This window comes from Hipposideros armiger, unplaced genomic scaffold, assembly GCF_001890085.2.
Source record: "Hipposideros armiger isolate ML-2016 unplaced genomic scaffold, ASM189008v1 scaffold_5, whole genome shotgun sequence".
NCBI lineage: Eukaryota > Metazoa > Chordata > Mammalia > Chiroptera > Hipposideridae > Hipposideros > Hipposideros armiger.
In genome coordinates this window covers 3628069-3647798 of record NW_017731355.1, presented here as the reverse complement: position 1 = coordinate 3647798, position 19730 = coordinate 3628069, and the positions used below count along the sequence as shown (strand labels likewise).

At 36.6% G+C, this 19730-nt stretch overlaps 1 protein-coding gene across 3 annotated transcripts in view; it reads left to right on the top strand.

Moving 5' to 3' along the window:
• The first annotated feature begins 483 nt into the window (after window positions 1–483).
• The window catches only part of KIAA0586 (KIAA0586 ortholog), a 93834-nt gene continuing 74587 nt past the window's right edge, over window positions 484–19730 (top strand). For 2 of the 3 annotated variants that reach the window (XM_019644751.1, XM_019644732.1), the window contains exons 1-8: window positions 484–581; window positions 1018–1303; window positions 2221–2291; window positions 6290–6359; window positions 7327–7396; window positions 14867–15041; window positions 15809–16030; window positions 18237–18390. In XM_019644751.1, coding sequence (XP_019500296.1) covers window positions 1045–1303; window positions 2221–2291; window positions 6290–6359; window positions 7327–7396; window positions 14867–15041; window positions 15809–16030; window positions 18237–18390 — 1021 coding nt within the window. In that variant the 5' untranslated portion in view covers window positions 484–581; window positions 1018–1044. The remainder of the gene's footprint in view (window positions 582–1017; window positions 1304–2220; window positions 2292–6289; window positions 6360–7326; window positions 7397–14866; window positions 15042–15808; window positions 16031–18236; window positions 18391–19730) is intronic. The other variant, XM_019644743.1, reaches the window with a different exon arrangement.

Here is a 19730-nt window from a genome sequence, read left to right as displayed (position 1 = left end):
CTAGAGGAGAAGGTCGATATTATCGTATAATTCTAAAATCCCTTGAGAATTAATTTTTGTGATTGTTTCTTTAGACAACACTTTCTATAGCTGACTTCCTTGTCAATAATCACCCGAATCTGCCGAAACGTTTTGTAAGACTAATTTACTTAATTCGCGTCCCTAACGGTCTCCAGGAGCTACACTGTAAAACAGTCCCTAATAAATGCGAGTGGTATTACCGTTTAGGTCGGGAACTCTGCACGTCTTCGATGAGTCCCTCAAGTTTTATTCAATATTTAAGTCTTGTGGGGCAATGTAAAAGATTCACACCTGTTTTAAGCCTTTTATGTTAGGAGTTTGTTTCCACACGGAAAGGGATGGAGGAGCACCAGAAAGCATTTAACTTTCTGGTTGGATGATTAGGACAATTTTCTTGGCGCGCATGCGTGTTGTATATCAAGGGCGGGCTTACAGAGAAGTGGGTGTTAACCCGCGGGCAACTGAAGCTGTTGTCAGACCTGTGCTTGCGCGGTTGCCGGGCGTTCTGGAGACACGGCGGGGTGAATTTAGGTGTCCCGTGGTTGCATCTGGAGGGCTGTGTAAGACTCTTAGGCTGAGCAAAGGTATTAAGCTTCTTATGTGGCTGATTTTTAAAAAATAGCATTTCGGTTTTAGCTGCTTGACACTCTCTTCTGAACAAATCTTAACTCCGCCTCCATTTCTGTTTGGTTTTGCACTGCCCACTCTCGGGTTGGGGGATGCACTGTTATGGTTATTATTGCTCATGCGGCCATTCTCTTCTCATCCCCATTTTCAGATTCGTTGACATGATGCATTAATAGACTGAGTAGGAAAACTGGGTAAAAATGGTGTTCTAGTCTCCATGCTGGATTAAATTCCAAAATTAAAATTTCTAACTTTGTCTGTTTATCCAATGTTTTATTTAAAAGCTGAAGACTGCATGTTTCAAAATCACTTGAAATTCACGTTTTCTTTATCATACTCCCCCCTCTTCTTTTGACCCCAATCCTCAAGGCGGTGAACATTTTGTTCTGAAGGTTTATGGACCCAGAAGAAAGTTCTTCTATCCAGAACGGTGGGACTAGTTTTGTTATCAATAATATGAAAGACTCTGAGTTTATGCCGGAAAAGAAAACAACAGTTAACATACCAGCGAAGAGGCTTCGTGAGGTAGTTTCTCCAAATCAGGGAGATAATTTGGCTTTGTTGAAAGATGAGTTGTCCTGTGTTCCTCCAGCGTTGTCTGCAAATAAACGTCTTCCTGTTAGAACGGGGACTAGCTTGAATGGAACGTTACGTGGTATGTGATTCTAAATAGTTTTTCAACCAGCTTTCATTTTTGTACATCTTTAGTCTTTATTTTCATTTCTTTTTTTGTGTTTCATAATTTAGAGGATTTTTAATGTTTAAATTCACAAATGTAAGATATTTCTAGTTAGTACAGGGGTTTGAAAACTGACCTTTTTCCCTGGGAAAATGGCCAGGCACAGTCTACATCGAATAGTATTGAATGGAAGGAATGAATGAAACTTTAACATTTCTTATTTTGTTTTTTCTTTGTGTAATTTTTGTACACTGTTCTTGTTCAGATCTGTGATTGACACACAGCTTGTATGATGAGCTTAATTTTCACTACTAGGGCTTTTTACCAAATGCTCCATCTTCTGTTTGGATTGTGCTATCCAGTTTGGCATAGTAGAAAAGCACAACGTCTGTCATTTGATGGCATCCATGTTCAAATTCACTTACCCTGTCTGGAGCTCAGTAGACATGAAGATAACATATGCTTTACCCAATTCACCGGTAATTGTAAGGATCAAATTGATGAATATATGTACAAAACCAAAAAATGCTTTTATAATGTTGCTTATTTTGGGTACAGCATATCAGTAGGCCTGCTGTTAAATCACGCTTTTTATATCATGTACCTATTTTATTCGTGGTAAGTGATTCAACCCTAGTTTGTTCAAATCCAAACAGTGTAATGATATATTTTAAAACATTTTATACTTATCTCACTTGATTGTCAATACTGACCCATATTTTCCAAAAAGTTGTAAAACCTTTCATTTTCTTAAGTTTTTTGCATTTAAAGTGGCTTCCAATTTAGGTCTTGCATTGATATATAGTTTATAGTTCTTGAATCATGCCTGTATAGTTTCTAAATGTAAGATTCTGATTTGAAAATCACTAAAATTGATTTCTTTGTTTTATTAGGCTCATCAGACTTAACTTCTGCTAGAAATTATCACCAGCATCCATTAGAAAATCCCACCATGTCAGAAAGTGTAAGCAAAAGAATTCTTAGTTATGATCATGTTAAAATTTTTAGTGTTATCAAATAATGTGTTATTAAATTATGTTTGATTTAGCAACAGGTCTTTTTTTTTTTTTAATTTTTATTGGGGAATTGGGGAAGGGGAACATTGTGTTTTTCCAGGACCCCTCAGCTCCAAGTCGTCCTTCAATCTTAGTTGTGGAAGGTGCAAGCTCAGCTCTAAGTCCAGTCGCTGCTTTCAATCTAGTTGCAGGGGGTTTAAGTCCACCATCCCATGTGGGAGTTGAACTGGCAACCTTGCTGCTAAGAGCATGTGCTCTCACCAGCTCAGCGGCAGCTCAGCTCAGGTGCAGCTCACTGGCCCATGTGGGAATCTAACCGGCGACCCTGTTGCTCAGAGCTCACACTCTTAACCAATTGAGCCACTCGGTTGGCCCAGCAACAGGTCTTGTTTTTGTTTAAATTTCGCTTAGTAGGAGAAATGTTTTACATATGGTACAATTATGACTCGATAGTGCTTGAGACATTAATGAGAAAGCTTTCTATAAAATAGGAAACACCCACTAGTTAAGATAATAACCACTGAGAGAAATAGTGTAACTGAAAAAAGCTCTGCTGTTATCTAAGGAAAAGGTATTCTAAACCAAAGAATTATGTAAAATTAAAAGGAATAGTAGCAACATACTTACAAAAAAGAAGTAATGTGTGATTATACATCATACAAATGACTGTGAGGTCTTTTTGAGGGGTCTTTAATAAACAAAAACAGGACACTCTCATCTTAAACTTTTTATTTATTATTATTTTTTTTTAATTGGGGAATTGGGGGGAGGGGAACAGACAAGTTGCTGTTGTTTTTTTGTTCTTCAGTCTAGTTGTGGAGGACGTTGCTCCACTGGCCCAAGTTGGCACCATCATTGTGCTTTTCCTGGGCGAGGCACATCAGTCGCCAGCTTCTGGACGGCCGCTCACTGCGGCTTCTGGCCGCTCATGCTGGCTGCTGGCCACACATGGTAGCCCATGGCAACCCACTGCCACAGGGGCTGCAGTCTACTCCATCGCCGGCAACTCACGGCAGCCCAGCTCCAGGTTGAGCTGTTGTTCAGCATCTTAGCTGTAGAGGGCAGTGTCACTGGCCCTCATATGTGGGATTCGAACCGGGGCCCTCTGGCGTCCCAAGCCAGTTTTTAACCATCACTCCACTCGGCCGGCCCTTAAACTTTTTATTTATAATGCTAAAATTATTTTGTGATAAATATAATGTTTTGGGGGGCCAGCCGAGTGGCTTGTTGGTTAACACTTGGCTTGGGAGTGCAAGCTCTGAGCAGCAGGGCTGCTGGTTCAGATCCCACATGGGCCAGTGATGCTGCCCTCTACAGCTAAGATGGTGAACAACAGCTCGACCTGGAACTGGGCTGCTGTGAGTCGCCGGCAATGGTGTAGGCTGCAGTGGAGCTGCAGTGGGCTGCGGTGAGCTACCGTGAGTGGCTGGCAGCCGGTGTGAGCTGCCGTGAGCCACTGTGAGCGGCTGTCCAATGGCCGGCGAGCAACTACCTCAGCCAGGAAGAGCGCAATGATAATACCAACGTGGGCCAGTGAAGCGATGTCCTCCACAACTAGACTGAAGAACAAAAGGACAGCAACTTGTCTGTTCCCCTTCCCCAATTCCCCCAAAAAATCTTTAAAACAAAAAAAAACTTGGTCCAATTTGACAAGTTTATAAAGAAGAGAGTTTCACAATGTAATATTTTGAAAATTGAAGCTGGTAAACTAAGAACGAAATCAAAACTATGGTCAACTTTGTAAAAAAATCACAGTAAAAATGTGATTATGGGCCACACTTGGTTCCTGAGTAAATTCCTAACTTTTGGGTTGGTGTTTTTTGTTTCTTGTTTTGCAGGCCTTATTTAATGATGAATGCTATTTAAATTTCATTATGTAAATAATTTCCCAGATGTACAGATACACTATTAACATAGAATTGAGGATAAATGGGTGACATTTGTCATGAAGACAATCAGGCAGGATTCCATTACATTTAATATGGGCTCAGCTTATTTTGTGTAGATTTGTTTAATGTAAAGTATGCCTGCAAAGCAAACTTAGTTCATTAGCATTTTACCATAAACACAAGCTGCAATCTCTTTACATAATGTTTTTGTTTCATAAATGAGTGTTAAGATTATAGTGTGGATTTACTTTTCTAATGAGAAAACTAAAGGTGTTTGTGCCTGATATGCTCACATTTATGTCTGCTCCTGTTCATACATATTTTTCCTTGCTACCATAAGATAAGATGTCCCTTTTCCTATTTGGGGCTACTCATGTGTAGAAAGAAAATAAAAACTTAAAAAATTTTATTGTAGAAAACACAAAAAGAAGAACTTAAAACCGGCAACTGTTAACATTTTGAGTTCTTTTACTTTGTGTGTATATTATGAAATTATATATATATACACATGTATATGTGTATATATATATATTTAATAATAAACATATAATATATTTATTGATAAATATATTTATAAATGTATTTAATATATATTTAATAATAAATTTATTTATTTATTTATTTATAACTAAGTAGTATTAAGGATATTTTTCTAAAAACCTTTAATGGGTTCATAGAATTTCAGTGTATGTATGTACCATAGTTTATTTGTTCATATTTCTGTCATTTGACATTAAGGTTTTTTCCTCCAATTTTTGATAATATAAACAACCAGGTGATAAGCATTCTGATGAATATCCTGGGTCATTTCCTTACAATTAATTTCTAGATGTAAAATTATTAGATCAAAGGATATGCACACTTTTTGAAATGTTGTGAATTGCCTCCAGAAAGACTGTTCCAACACGTGTTCTCTGCACTGGGTTTGATTCTTTACTAGCTGTTTGACCTTAGGCAAGTTAACCTCTTTTTGCTTCATTTTTATCATATGTAAAGTGCTGAATACAGTACCTGATGTAATAAAGAGCTATGTGTTAACTGTTACAAATGTTTATATATATTCTCTCCAGCAAGGTCATGAGTGGAATTATTTCCCCCTATCTTTACCAATACGGACCGTTAAAAAGTAAACAAGGAATCTTTGCCATTTGACATATAAAAATGACATCTCGATGTTTTATTTTCTATTTCTCTTATTAGTAGTAAAGCAGAATTTTCATGTATATTTCATGTATATGGTCATTTACATTTTTTTTTGTGAATTACATATTATGTGCTGTGCTTTTTCTTAATGATTTGTAGGAGTTCTTCATATTAATTTCCCAGATGCATTTTACTGTATTATTAATCTCACTGACTATTTTTAGAAAGTTGATACCCGTTATCAGCTGATAGCCTGGATCAGTTTCTTTTTATGATTTTCTCTTTTCCCATTTCTGATATAGCAGAAAAAAAAGAAAAGGTGCATCTAAGGCGGGTGAATAGCAATGTTGAATGAATCTAGTACTTAGGAAAGTCATGGTATCTTAGCACTGAAGAGAATCTTATAGATGAAGTCTAGAATTAACAAATGTGAACAGAAAGCTATTTTGTTCAGTAGGTGTCACCTATATAGAGAAGCCTCCTGAGATCACATTATGAGCCAGTGACAAAGAATGCTGTGGTTAATTTGGGATGTTGCCATCCATTGGCCATCTTTATGTACTCCTTGGGACTCACTGTGAATTAGATTTTCACATTTATCTGTAGCAGTTGAGATGCTGCATAACTTGCTTGGCTAGAAGTGGCAAATTGGGATTTGAGTCTGAACTTCAGGGCCGCAGTTGCTTGCTTGTTCATGGACACATTCACTCACTTGTCTGACAGCTCACTACTCACTCATTCAACAAATCCTTGAGCAGCTTCAATGTACCTAAGTGTTGTGGTGGTGCTGGTATACAAAGCACGCATTCCTGCCTCCCAGAATACAGTAGTCACATAGCTAGTAAATGGTACTTGATAAGTAATAAATCGTAAACTTTACTTAGCCTTCCATTTCTTCCTTTCATATCCTGAAGGATTTTTCTAAAGATGTTGCAGTGCAAGGGTTGCCTTTGGGTAAAACAGAAGAGAGCAACAGACAAAAAGGTAAAAGGATATATTTGAATTTTTTTTTATTGTGGCAAAATGCACATAATATAAAATTTATTATTTTTACCACTTTCAAGTGTACAGTTTTGTGGTAATAAGTATGTCTGCATTGGTATGCAGCCATCACCAGCATCTACCTCCAGAACTTTTTCATCTTCCTTAACTCCACCTCTGTACTCCTCATTAACATTAACTCCCCATTCCCCGCTCCCTCAAGCCCCTGGCAACTACCATTCTACTTTCTGTCTCTGTGAATTTTACTATACCTCATATAAACGGACTCAGACAATATTTGACCTTTTGTGATGTATTTCAGTTAGCATGTCTTCATGGCTTATCCATGTTTTAACCTGTGTCAGAATTTCCTTCATAAGGATAGAGTTTTAGATTTTTAGGTATTCACTGATTTTTAGACATTCATAGTTTTTTTCTTATTTTACTTTTAATTAGCTTTTTCTTCTAAATTAAGCTATTAACAGATTCTCTAAAATCCAGAGAAAGATTTGCACTGTTAAAGGTGACTTTATTACTACCATCCAATTGTATAGGTTTGGTGTTAGAAACCTGTTTATAAATTCTAAATTCAAGTTTTGGATAGTCTTTGTAAAGATAATAGATTAAAAATATGCTTTGGAAATTTTATTTAATGACATTTTTTTAAGCAGTTGGTTTTATTTTACTCTAAGCAGTTTTGTCTTTAGAGTTTAAGCAAATGTTTCCAATTTGGTCCCAGGTTTTTCTGATACAATTTTTTCCCCTGGGTTCTTGGGTAATGACTGTTGTTATTTAGTCACTTAACTTATTCCTTGCCTTTTTTTTTCCATTGCCTTTTTTAAATTCACAAATCCTATTGCTGAATTCTTAAATATTCTCTTAGTTAAAAGAGGTTTTTTTTTTAGTAGCTTATTAAAATTTAATAAATGTTTAGGAATCTGAATTATATTTTTGTGTCTTGATTTTGCAGCAGATGACATCTTTATTTCTCAGTACACCACGGGACAGAAAGATGCTCTAAAAGCAGTTTTAAAGCAAAAGTAAGTTTCACTTACAGAAAATTGGTGGGTCATTTCTTGTGGTTCTATGTGATTCTCTAAAATCAATTTCATTTATACTTTGGACATTGGAAAAACTTTCTCTTCAATGTGTGAAATATGTATTGTGTGATAATATGTGTAAAGCATTTTTCAAATACTGGGCACATATAAAGTACTTAATAGCTGTTAACAGTTATTATAGAAGAGGTACTGTTCTAATCACTTTATGTGCATTAATGCCTTTTTTTTTCATTAATGCTTTTAATACTCAAAAAATCCAATGAAATAGATTCCATTATCATCCTAATTTTAAAGAATTCCCATTTTTTAGATGAGGAAACTGAGGCACAGAGAGATTGATTTTCCTTGTGTCATTTAACAAGTAGTCACTAGGCTGGAATTCAAACACAGGCAGTCTCCCTTTAGAGCCTGCAGTCTTAATCATGTCCCTATACTACCTGTAGCAGTGGTCAGGCAGCTGCAAATACATAATACCTATTATTTACCGTCAAAGGGTATTCAGACTTTTCCTGGGAAAGATTTTTTTCCATGTGAACCATTTCTTTTTTTCTTTTTTTTAGTTTCAGGTGTACAAAACGACATAATGATTAGACATTTACACCCCTCACAAAGTGATAACCCCACCACGCCCCACAAGCCTACTACCCCTCTGACGTCGTACATACAAGACCATTGACTACATTCCCTGTGCTGCACTTTACATCATTAGCGGGGACAGGATGAGATACATATTCAGGCTAAATGTATTCTACACCTGAACCACAGCAGAATGGAAGATCCTTTAGAAACAGGAAAATTTTTTACTTACTTTTGAACTCTCTTTATTCAAAAAGGAAAATTTTATATTCTTTTAATGGGGGGAAAATCAGTATTTCTAATAATGGAATTAGAATAAATGCACAACTATTAAAATAAAAAGTTTATTATTTTTCTACCTAGTTGTCCATAGTATACATGTTACGTTCTGGGAAATGCTGGACTAAGAAAAATAAATACTATCTCTAAACCACAAAGGTGTGATCTGAGCCAGCCAGAGTTTCACAGCTGGTTGTTTGGCCTCATCGTGTTTTTCCTCTTTGCATTTTTTCAGCCTGCAATTCCCAGTGTATGATATGGTGGTTAGGAGAGGAGTTTGTATCCTGGGGTTTGTAACTATATTAGGGCAGGTAAGGGTATGAGGGGTGGGTTCAGTCTCTTAAATTCTGTACTTGGACTAAAAATTGCAGATTACATGTGACTCAGTTGTACAGAAAGTGGTTACCACTTTTATCCAGCTGTCTTCCAATAGAAGTGGCTGCTTGCAACCACAATAGGGACTTTATCAACTTGCCTTCAAATCAGAGCTCTCTGAACTAAAATCTCTCAGACCTCTCAGAACTCGCACGTCTGAGAGGGAGAAGTTGTTCATAAACAAGTGGGCAGCGAGAGGTAACTGTAAACACTTCCCTTCTCGTCTGATGACAGTAGATATCTCCCCATTGCAGGATGAATGAACAGAATTTAAAATAAAAAGAAAAGAAAACTGGGAAGGGCCTCTGAGAAGGTAACTGCAATGTAGAGAATAATAGTTGAATCAGAACTATAAAAGTAACTCTTACCTTGGGTTAAAAGACAGTCTAATTATGTCTCAAGAAATACATTTCTCTGTAGTGTATGTCACTTGATTTTTTTTTCCTTTTATGAAAATTGTAGATGAAATTTGGTAAAGTGATTCTAAAATTAACCTCAAAGCACATACAGTTGAGAATATATATATAATATATCGTGTATATATATTATATATATAAAATTAAGAATACATATAGAATACACACAGTTGAGAATAGCTAATTTTGGAAAAACAAAAATGGAATGATGGTGAATTTGCCCTATTTGATATCATAATATTCTTTAAAGTTATAATAATAAAAGGTAATAATAGACTGGAGCCTTTTAGGAATTAAAAGCCTGGCCAGAGTATATAGAACTAGGGGAAAATGTGACGGGACAGGTAAGCAAGGGGCCAGATGATGAACTCTTCTAAAGGAGTTGGGACTTTAAGAGAAATGGCAAATCATTTAAAAGTTTTAAAGCATGATATATAGTTCTTAAAAGGTTCACTCAGGTACCAATATCAAAGAACAGATTGGAAATGGATTGGACTGTATACAGGAAACCATTGGCTACGTGTTTTTCAGGGCTCTTTCTGAGAGATGGGTTAGATTAGTCCTGAATACATTGAGGAGTGGTGGAATGAGGGCGGGAGTCATGCTGGGCTGGAGAGGAGTAGACAGAGTTGGGTGATACTGAAAGGAACTGGTGAATGCCAGCTTTTTGGCTAGTATAGATGTATGGTCAGTAGTAGTATTCATTGAGAAAAGGAATCCTTGAGAAAGAATCCTTGAAGGAATAAATTTCATTTTGGATGTAGACAGGGATTTGAGTTGCCTATGAGATCTCCAGGTGAAAAATGTCCAGTAGGAAATTGAATATAAAGGTCAAGTTCACAAAAGGGACCTAAGGTAGAAATCTAGATGCAGAAGTCATTAGTATGTAGATGGAGTCTAAGCTCTGGAAATGGTTTAAAGTGACTCAGTGAGAGTGTGAGAGTGAAAAGAAAGATGGCATAGCGTAGGACTGAGAAAACCAGACCTTTAAGAGATGTTCAGAGATAGCAAGCTAGCTACTAACTGCTACTCAGAGAGTTTGTCCAGAGTTGTAGGCAGGTATGGTGTTAACAAAGCCAAGGGAAATGAGGCTCTAAGTCTGATCTGCTGCTTAGAAGTAAAGAAAAATGAGGACTGAAAAGTGCCCATTGAATTGAGCAAGAAGAATCCTTAGTGGCTTTGGCGAGAGCAGTTTCAGCATGGCACTGGGATAGTTGCCAGATTCAGAGGATTTAGGAACAAAGAAAAAAGTTCTAAAAAAAGACGAGTGAGGGTGATCACTTCTTAAATTATATAAGTGTCTAACTACTGTACCCTGAAATTAATATAAAATAATATTGAATGTCAACTGTAATTGAAAAATTAAAAAATTGGGAGGATAAGGTGAAGGGGAATAAGAGGTCTAAATTTTCAGGTATAAAGCAAATAAGTTCCAGGGATATAATGTACAGCATAGGGAATATAGTCAATAGTATTGTGGTAGCATAGCACAGTGTCAGATAGTTGCTGGGCTTACCATGGTGATCACTTTTTTAGGTATATAAATGTTGAATAACTATGGTGTATACCTGAAACTAATATAATATTTGTATGTTAGCTATATTTTAATATAAATCTTTTAAAAAAAGACTAGAAAGAAATAATTTCTTCTGAATGGGAGAGCTATATGCATTTTACCAGTTTGTTACACTTAGAAGCTTTTTACATTTGCTACATTGAGCATTTAGTTAAATTGATAGTTGGGAAAAATAAAATGTAAAAGCCTATAAATAAGTCAATGTCTAGCCTTATTATATTTCTCTTGTTGGTCAATTACCACATTAATGTAGAATGAGAGATCTTAAAAGGTAACTTCACACAGGAATACTGAAAGATAGGGAATACCTGAATTATATTTGTCAGCACACCACTCAGGCAGTTAAATATACATATATGGAGCACCTGCTATGTGTTTACCTTTTTGTTAGTTGCTGTTTGATGTAAAAGAAGTCCTTCCCCCCTGTGGCCGCCGTCTCCATCCCAGGTTGCTTAGAGTTCAGTTGGGGAGCTAACATGTACATATATGGAGGAATAGATTAGAACTCATAGGAAACAGAACTGCTTTCAGCATATTATTAAAGTGTTCTGTACAGACATTTAAACCACAGCATGGCTGATTGTTAAGCCTCACTTTGTGCTATAGTCAGTGAATGCAAAAGTGCTAATGAAGGGAGAGATCATGAGGAAGTGTTATAAGGACAGGCCTATTGAAAAAGGTAAGGCTGATGTTGGATCTTAAAGAAGAGGAAGGATATAGTAAGTGGATAGAAGAAGGTTGAGAGAACAGAGTGAGAAAAAGCATGGGGTCAGCTGTGGGAGTGGTGTGGTATAGCCAGTGAGGAGTGTAACTCTGGAGGGCTGTTTTCTGAAGTAACGAAGTATATATAGGAAGCTAGGGCAGGGCTAGAGGATGGAATTTGTGGAAGGCCAAACAGAAGAATTCAGTCCATTCAGTTGTCTATAAGGAACAATTTTAGATTTGTGAATGGTGGAGAAATATGTGTGGGAAGTTTTTAAGCAAGTAAAAACTAGAAGAATGAAAATAGTTGGCAAGAGGTGATGAAGTGTTTTACTGGAGAGGGAGAAATAATAAGAGAGAAATGCTGTTCTGAGAGAGAAAACTAGGTGTCCTGGGAAGATCTCTGGGAGTCGGACCCTAACTCTGCCGCTTGCTAGTTCTGTGACTTTGATCAAGTAAATCCCATTACCTCTGTGGACCTCAGTTTCTTCATCTGTACAATTAGGAAATTATGATAGCCTGCTGCCCCCTCCCCCCCATAATTCTATGACACTATTCCTGCAATTGTGATGAAATAATTGACAAAACTTGATGACTCAATTGAGTATGAGAAGCTAAGTGGAGGATAGAGAAGTCAAAATAACTTCAAAATTTTGAGATAGAGAAAAATGATGCTCAGAGAGAAAAACGATGCTGTTAGAAATGAGGAAATATCAAAGAAGAGTAAGTTTAAGAGCGTCTCTGTACGTTCTTTAAAAATCAAGAGGTGGGGGTTGATGAACTTCTTTAGCTTTTTCTTGTCTGGGAAGCTCTTTATCTGTCCTTCTATTCTAAATGATATCTTTGCTGGGTAGAGTACCCTTGGTTGTAGGTCTTCGATTTTCATCACTCTGAATATTTCATGCCAGTCTCTTCTGGCCTGCAAAGTTTCTGTTGAGAAATCAGCTGACAATCTCATGGGAGCTCCGTTGTAGGTAACTAACTGCATTTCTCTTGCTGCTTATAAGATTCTCTTTTTGTCTTTGACCTTGGGCATGCCAATTATGATAACAGCGATATACAATTTCAGAGGGGTAGTAGATTGGGGAGAGGGGTTATCACTTTATGAGGGGTGCAAATGTCTATTACATTGTTTTTGTACACCTGAAACTGAAAAAAAAAAGTACAAATTAGTAGTTACAACATAGCCACGGGGATGTAAAGTGCAGAATAGGGAATATAGTCAATAATATTGTAATAACTATGTATGGTACTAGACTTATTGGGGGATCACTTCATAAATTCTATAAATGTCTAACCACTATGCTGTACACCTGAAGCTAATATAAAGTAATATTAAATGTCAATTATAATTGAAAATTTTAAATACATTTTTTAAGACAAGGGAAAAAAAAGAGTTGATTAAGGTAGAAATGAGGTCGTTAGGGTGGGCCCTAATCCAGTATGACTAGTGTCCTTATAAGAAGAGATTAGGACACAAACACACAGTGGGAAAACCATGTGAGGACACAGAGAGAAGAGAGCCATCTACAAGCCAAGGAGAGAGATCTCACCAGAAAGCAGCCACGCCAACAACTTGATTTTGAACTTCCAGCCTCCAGAACTAAGAGATAATATATTTCTGTTATTTAAGCCAGTCTATGGTACTATATCATGGTAGCTTCAGCAAACTAACACAGTGGGCAAGGACCCCACAATGAACTTGCGTTTTGAGAAGGTATAACGTGGCAAGAGCTAATAGCCCAAGAAGATCCACTTGGCAGTAAAGTGAAATACTTCACCAAAGATCTTTATAAACCACAAACATCTCAGTTGGGTAAATACCTGCATTACTATCTTGAGGATCTGACCAAGTCATGTCCTGGCCTGGCCACACTGGATGGGGAGTCTTGCCTTTTAGCTGGTCTGCCTTTCTAGAAGTTCCACGGGCCAAATCTTGGCAGAGATCTGATTCCACTACCTAGCTTGGTCAAACCTCACCTGGGACATTGAGAAAATTGCTTGTCAAGAATAATCTTGCCTCACCAGCTTCATAGTAGCTGTTGCACATTGGGTAGGCAGTAAGAGAGCCCAGCCTTAGTGCATCATGGTTCAGAGGACCCAGAGTATTTTCAGCTCTGACTCAATCAATGTCAGACCCAAAGCCCCCAGGGTCAGCATCATTTCCTAAGAGCCACGTTCAAGGACTTGGTGATCATGACGCCAGAGCTGGGAGACCATTACTAAGACCTGGTGCCCCTCCAGCTCACCATTGGCTATGGACTGAATGTGTGTATCCCCCAAAATTCTTATGTTGAAACCCAACCCCCAATGTGATGGTATTCGGGGGAGGGCCCTTTGGTAGGTAATTAGGTCATGAGGGTAGAGCCCTCCTGAATGGGATTAGTGTCCTTATAAAAGGGGCCCAAAGAGCTCCCTTGTGCCTTCTACCATGTGAGGACACAACGACAAGACAGTGACCACAAACCAGGAAGCGGGTCTTCACCAAACTGAATTTCCCTGCACCTTGATCTTGGACTTCCCAGCTTCCAGAACTTCAAGAAGTAAGTTTCTGTTGTTTATAAAGCACCCACTCTATGGTATTCTGTTACAGCAGCCCAAACGGACTAAGACACCATCCAGCTGAACCCTAGAAATGGTCTGACTTACACCCCAGGGAACTTGCTGCATCTAGGCTGCTGGTTCTGCCGTAAGCACATCCAAGACAGCTCATGGAGAGGCAGGGCCTTGCAAAAAAAAAAAAAAGTATAATCACTGTATTGTACTCCTAATATTGTATGTCAACTGTAATTGAAAAATATAATAAAAACAGTATTTTAAAAAAATCAAGAGGGGAAACTCAGCACCGGGGGATGGAGTGCATTCCTGCCTGTTTCACTTAGACTCTTTCACCAGGAACTCTAATTTTGTCAGTGGTTTATTTTGTTGTCTTCTTTAGGCCAAATATAAAGCAAAATTGACCAGTCTTTTATTTTTAATATTTAGTTAAAATACTTTATTGCAAATATGTATCTGTTTGCTGTGCTCATTTTTAATTCAAGCTGTTTAATAGTGTGTGTGTTGTGTCCATTTTAACATACTTTGTGACATTTGTTAATTAAATCTAAATGAGCTACAATTAAAAAAAATATTTTTCAGCAGTTTAACAATCCCTCTTGCGTTATCTTTCTTTGCGAGTAAAACTTGGTACTTGAATTCTGAGAGCCTTTTCTGCATGTTTTAAGTTTGTACTTCTTAATTATAGATCTTTGCAATTGTACCCGTGTCTTTTTCACATGTATCTTATTTTCTGAAATATCACTGCCTTCAAGGAATTACCTTCTTGTTTCTTTAGCGTTTAGTGACCTGAGCCTTCCTAGATTTCAATAACCAAATGACTGATAGGATGCTGATAAGGAAAACCAGGTCATTTACTTTTTTCAAAAATCAAGGAAACCTACTTCCAGCAGATTACCACCGTAGGTATTTCTTGAAATGGTTCAGTGTAGCTTACTGAATATATTTTTACTCTTTTTTAATTTACAGAGTTCAAAGCTTGCCTGTTTTTAAGGAAGTAAAGGTACAGCTTTTAGAGGATGCTGGCACAGAAAAGGACGCTGTTACTCAGGAGACTAGAACTTCGCCCAGTGCAATTGATTCAGCTACAACTGTGGCTGCAGCAACTGCTGCCGCCATTGCAACAGCAGCTCCACTGATAAAAGTATATTTTTCTCCCCAGATATTCATTTCTAAATACTTTGTAAAATGGAAAAATATTTATTAGGAACTGATTCTATAAATGGTTGTGTCCAGCTATAGACTAGGGACGTTGTAGTTGCTCTCAGTTGGAAAGAATTTTCCTGTTTGTGGTTGTGTATTATCTCCCAGGAGTTGTGATACTTACCTAACCCTCACTGCTGTGATAATTCTCGAGAACCCAGGACTTTTCCCAAATTAGCACTGAAAATATCTCATCTTGGGAACTCCTCAGTCTTGGGCAACCCAGGATAGCCGGTCATCCTAATTTTAGAGCTAGATGGGACTTTAGAAATCATCTGTGCCAACCCCTGCAGTTTGTAAATGGGAAAACTGAGAAACAGGTCAGACGAGCACAAGGTCCCAGAGCTAACAAACAGGTGACAGAGCCAAGACTAGAACTCCAGGCTGCTCACTTGACAACCTGAGATTAATGAAGTTTCAAAAGCTACTTTGTTTTGCTATTTCCTTCTTTTTAAATTTCCATTTAAGTATTTTATTTCTGGCATTATAAAAATTGTATGTAGCAAATTTGGTATTTTTTATGAGAGAAAAGATCTGCTTAGGGATAGCTATGTTGTGCCTTTTCTTTCTGTGATTCTAAAAATAAAGGCATAAAAAGATTTAGAGGGTGAAATCTGGTTTGACCATTTCTCAATACCAGTTGCTTTAAATAACCTTTCTAGTAATTGAGCATGTTTTCGATATCTTTTGATATTTGTACTGTTTTAGGTACAGAGTGATTTGGAAGCAAAAGTCAATTCTGTTACAGAATTACTCAGTAAGTTACAGGAGACTGATAAACAGTTACAACGTGTTACAGAGCAGCAAACAAGCATTCAGAATAAACAGGAAAAACTACACTGTCATGAACATGAAAAGCAAATGAATGTGTTTATGGAGCAGCATATTAGGCATCTTGAAAAATTACAGCAACAACAAATAGATATTCAGGTATGTATCTACAACAAAGCCAGCACATATCCCATGGTCTTTTATCACTTGGATCTCCAAGCTAATATTCATTGATTATTGAAATAGCTCATTAGATTGTAACAGTTTTAGTTCTTAAATGATTTGCTTGTTCATCATTCTTTCCCCTTTTTGTGGAGAACTCAGCATGTTCTAGTTCAAATGTCACTAGTTCTGTAAGACCTCTTCTTGTAGTTGGCTTCTCCTTTTGTAGTATTTCTAATCTTATCATTTTAAAAATGCTTATATCACATTGAAAGTGTTTACATCAGTGTTTCTTAGCCTGGGAATGTGCATCAGAATCACTTGGAGAACTTCATAAAAGCGTATCTGCTATAGCTCTCAGAGATTCTAAGACAGCAGGTCTGAGGTGGGTCCTGGAAATCAAAAGCTCCCTAATTGTTCTGATACACACTGTGGATGAGAACCATCTGGTATACATATTGTTTCTTCAGTTAATTACTTAAATGAACATTTTTTAGTGTCTTTTGAATATGAGGCACTGAGCGCTTATAAAAAGAAGTGTTACCCTCACAAGAAGTTGATAGTATAATTTCTTATTTATTGTGGAATTTCCAGGTCCTGGAATAGTTCCCAGCACTCAGGTACTCAGTAAACATTAAAATATAACATTCAGGAGAATACACAAAATACGTTTACTATAGCTCAATATATTATCACAAAATGAACACTAATGTGCTGTATTTTCAAGACGTCTTAATAGTTTGTCTTGAGCTTTCATGTGGTTGAAGATAGTATTTTTGTTTTCACGGAATTTTTTATCTGGCTACAAAATCTGACAGGAGCCTTTAGTAATAGTTTTAAATGTCTGTTAAGAATTTTTTAAATTTAACTTTACTTTTTTATTAGATTTACTGGAGTGACGTTGGTTAGTAAAATTATGTAGGTTTCAAGTGTACAATTCTGTAATACATCATCTATGTATTGCATTGTGTGCTCACCATGCAGAGCCAGTTCTCCTTCTATCACCATGTATTTGACCCCCTTTCCCTTCTTCTACCACCCCTTCTCCCCCTTATGAAGATACTATTTTTATTGGAATGATTATGGGCATGCAAAGTATAGTTTTAGTAAGTATTCCATGCACAACTAAAATTGAGTATGCAGCATGTTATCTAGTGAGAGAGAGGCTAGATAGAGTCTATCAGAGTTCTATTCCCAGTACAGATACTGCACTCTGAGTCTTGATTTCTTTACCTAGAAAGTGTATTTTTTTGTTCAGGACAAAATGAGATGATACATTTGAAAAGCATATTGATTTCTTAAGGAGAGGGTCTTACTTATTCTGTGTGCCTGTCTGCCATTCATTTATCATTTCATTAGTAAACCCATAATTTATTGACTTTCTGATTTGGGAGAATGGGATCTTTGGTAATTCAGACATCTTATTTATAAAGCTTATCATTACAGAGAAAGTTGACGTTTCAGTGACATACTAGGTATATTAGTAGTTCAAAAAATGCGCAGTGAAATGAAATTTATTGAGCCAGTCCCATCTGTTTTATGTGGAGAGATATCTACACAGTAATAAGAATTCTATAAAACTATGAATGTTTTTAGGTGTTTCTTTACAAGACATAAAACTCTCTTTTGAAATCAGTTTTATTAGGTAAGATACTCATACATCCCAGATATTTTAATAAATAGTTTTGAAAACCGTTGTCATTATAGGTTCCACTTATATATAAATGCATGTATCATTGCTGCTCCTAAGTATGGACTATTATTTGAGGGCTCAGTAGCAATGGGTTTTAACCCTTACTTCAAACAAAATCATCCAGGACATAAAGATGAGATGTTTTGGTTTTAAATTATCTGGTTGAAGTAGAGGTCTAGGGCTAGGGCCCCTGTCTTCTGGTCATCACCTCGCCTGTTTAAGTGGCCCCTGAGCCATCTCTGAACTAGGAAGGAAGGAACTGAGTTTACAATGATTAAATAAATGATCAAGATCACACCAGAGAGCCAGGCTTCGTGCAGACCTTCGTTCTGTTGTATCCTTCTAATGACATCGCTGCTGCAGTGGATAGTTGCATGTCATGTACGGAGTGTCACTGTTTATTAAATCTACTAAATTGTTTTGAAGTCCTCTAATAAATTTCAATGTATTTTGTCACCTAACTCTTTCAAGTGATTTTTGAAATTAATAAAATAATTTTGTGTCTTCTAGACTCATTTCATTAGTGCTGCGCTCAAGACTAGTAGTTTTCAGCCTGTTACTATGCCTCCTCCTAGAGCAGTGGAAAAGTATTCTGTGAAACCGGACTGTTCTCGTCTTGGTAGCAGCAACCTGTCTCCACATAGCACATTTGCTTCCAAGCAAGGTAAAAATATGTAGTTCTCCGTTAATAAAAAAATGTCAGCTATGAATTGTCTTTGTGTTAGGATGTAAAAGATTACGTGTGTTATAAAAATTAGCTCTTTTTTTAGGTGAAGCAGTTTTTAGGTCATTTTGAAACTCATTCAGCATAGTTTGGATCATGTCTTACTTTATGGTTTTAATTAATAGCCATCATAAGTTGTCAGAAGCACTTATAAATTTAGAAAAGTTTTACTTATCTGCTATCAAAAATGCTTGTAATCAACTCTCCAGTTATCTGACAAACTGAATGTTTGCTATATTTCTTGATTGTGTCCGGAGAAAAACCACCTGAGTAAAATTATAAACTATTTCTAAGTAATTTCAAAGAGTTCGTAATGCAAGTCTATCTTAATAGAATTCTAAAAAAAAAATCTGTTTATAATAATAAAGGAATACATACATAGCTTATTTGTATAAAACCTTTGGAATTTAAAATAAATGAATAAATATGTTTTGTTTATTTTATTGTTAGTTTCAGGTGTACAGAGCAATGCAATGGTTATCCTTTTCACCCCTCACAAAATAACAATACCCCTCCCCCCATCTACTGCCCTCTGAATAAATGTGTTTCTAAATTATTGATATATGAATAATGAATTAATGAAAATCAAGGGCTATCTCTTTAATGATATACAGACAGATCCATGTAGTACAATATCCCCAACATTTGATTTGTTAGAATATTGTATTACAGACACTGAAGATACCTTTACTTGTAAGGTGCTTTATGTTTTATAACAAATGAGTGGTCTTTACAAAACTACTGTGGAGTAATATGAGTCAGTTTTTAAGTAGTGAAGGGAGGAGGATGAAGCACAGAAAGGTTGTGATTTGACTGGACAAGGTCACTGGGCTTGGGAGTAAGAGTGTCAGAGCTACTGCCAGAACTCGGGCTTCAGTATAACCCAGCCATGTGTTTCCTGTAGAAGTGGACACTTGTTTCATCCTCAGTTCTGGAGAATTACTTACCATAATTTTGTATTTTTAAACTTAAATTTTAGTGGAAAAAGATGTATGTTTTATTGATTGTATACTGAATTACTTGGTGTGTTTTAGTGACAGTAACAGAAATAAAAGAAGAAAATGAGTAAATTAAAAATTCAACAAATTAAATTTTATATTTTTCTATGTTTTTTTCTTGGGCATACATCATTTTTATGTCTTTGTATTTGTAGCATAAATATAATTTTGTACTACTTTTTTTTTTTAAGATTTTTATTGAGGAATTGGGGGATGGGAACAGCACTGGGGAATTGGGGGAAGGGGAACAGACAAGTTGCTGTCCTTTTGTTCTTCAGTCTA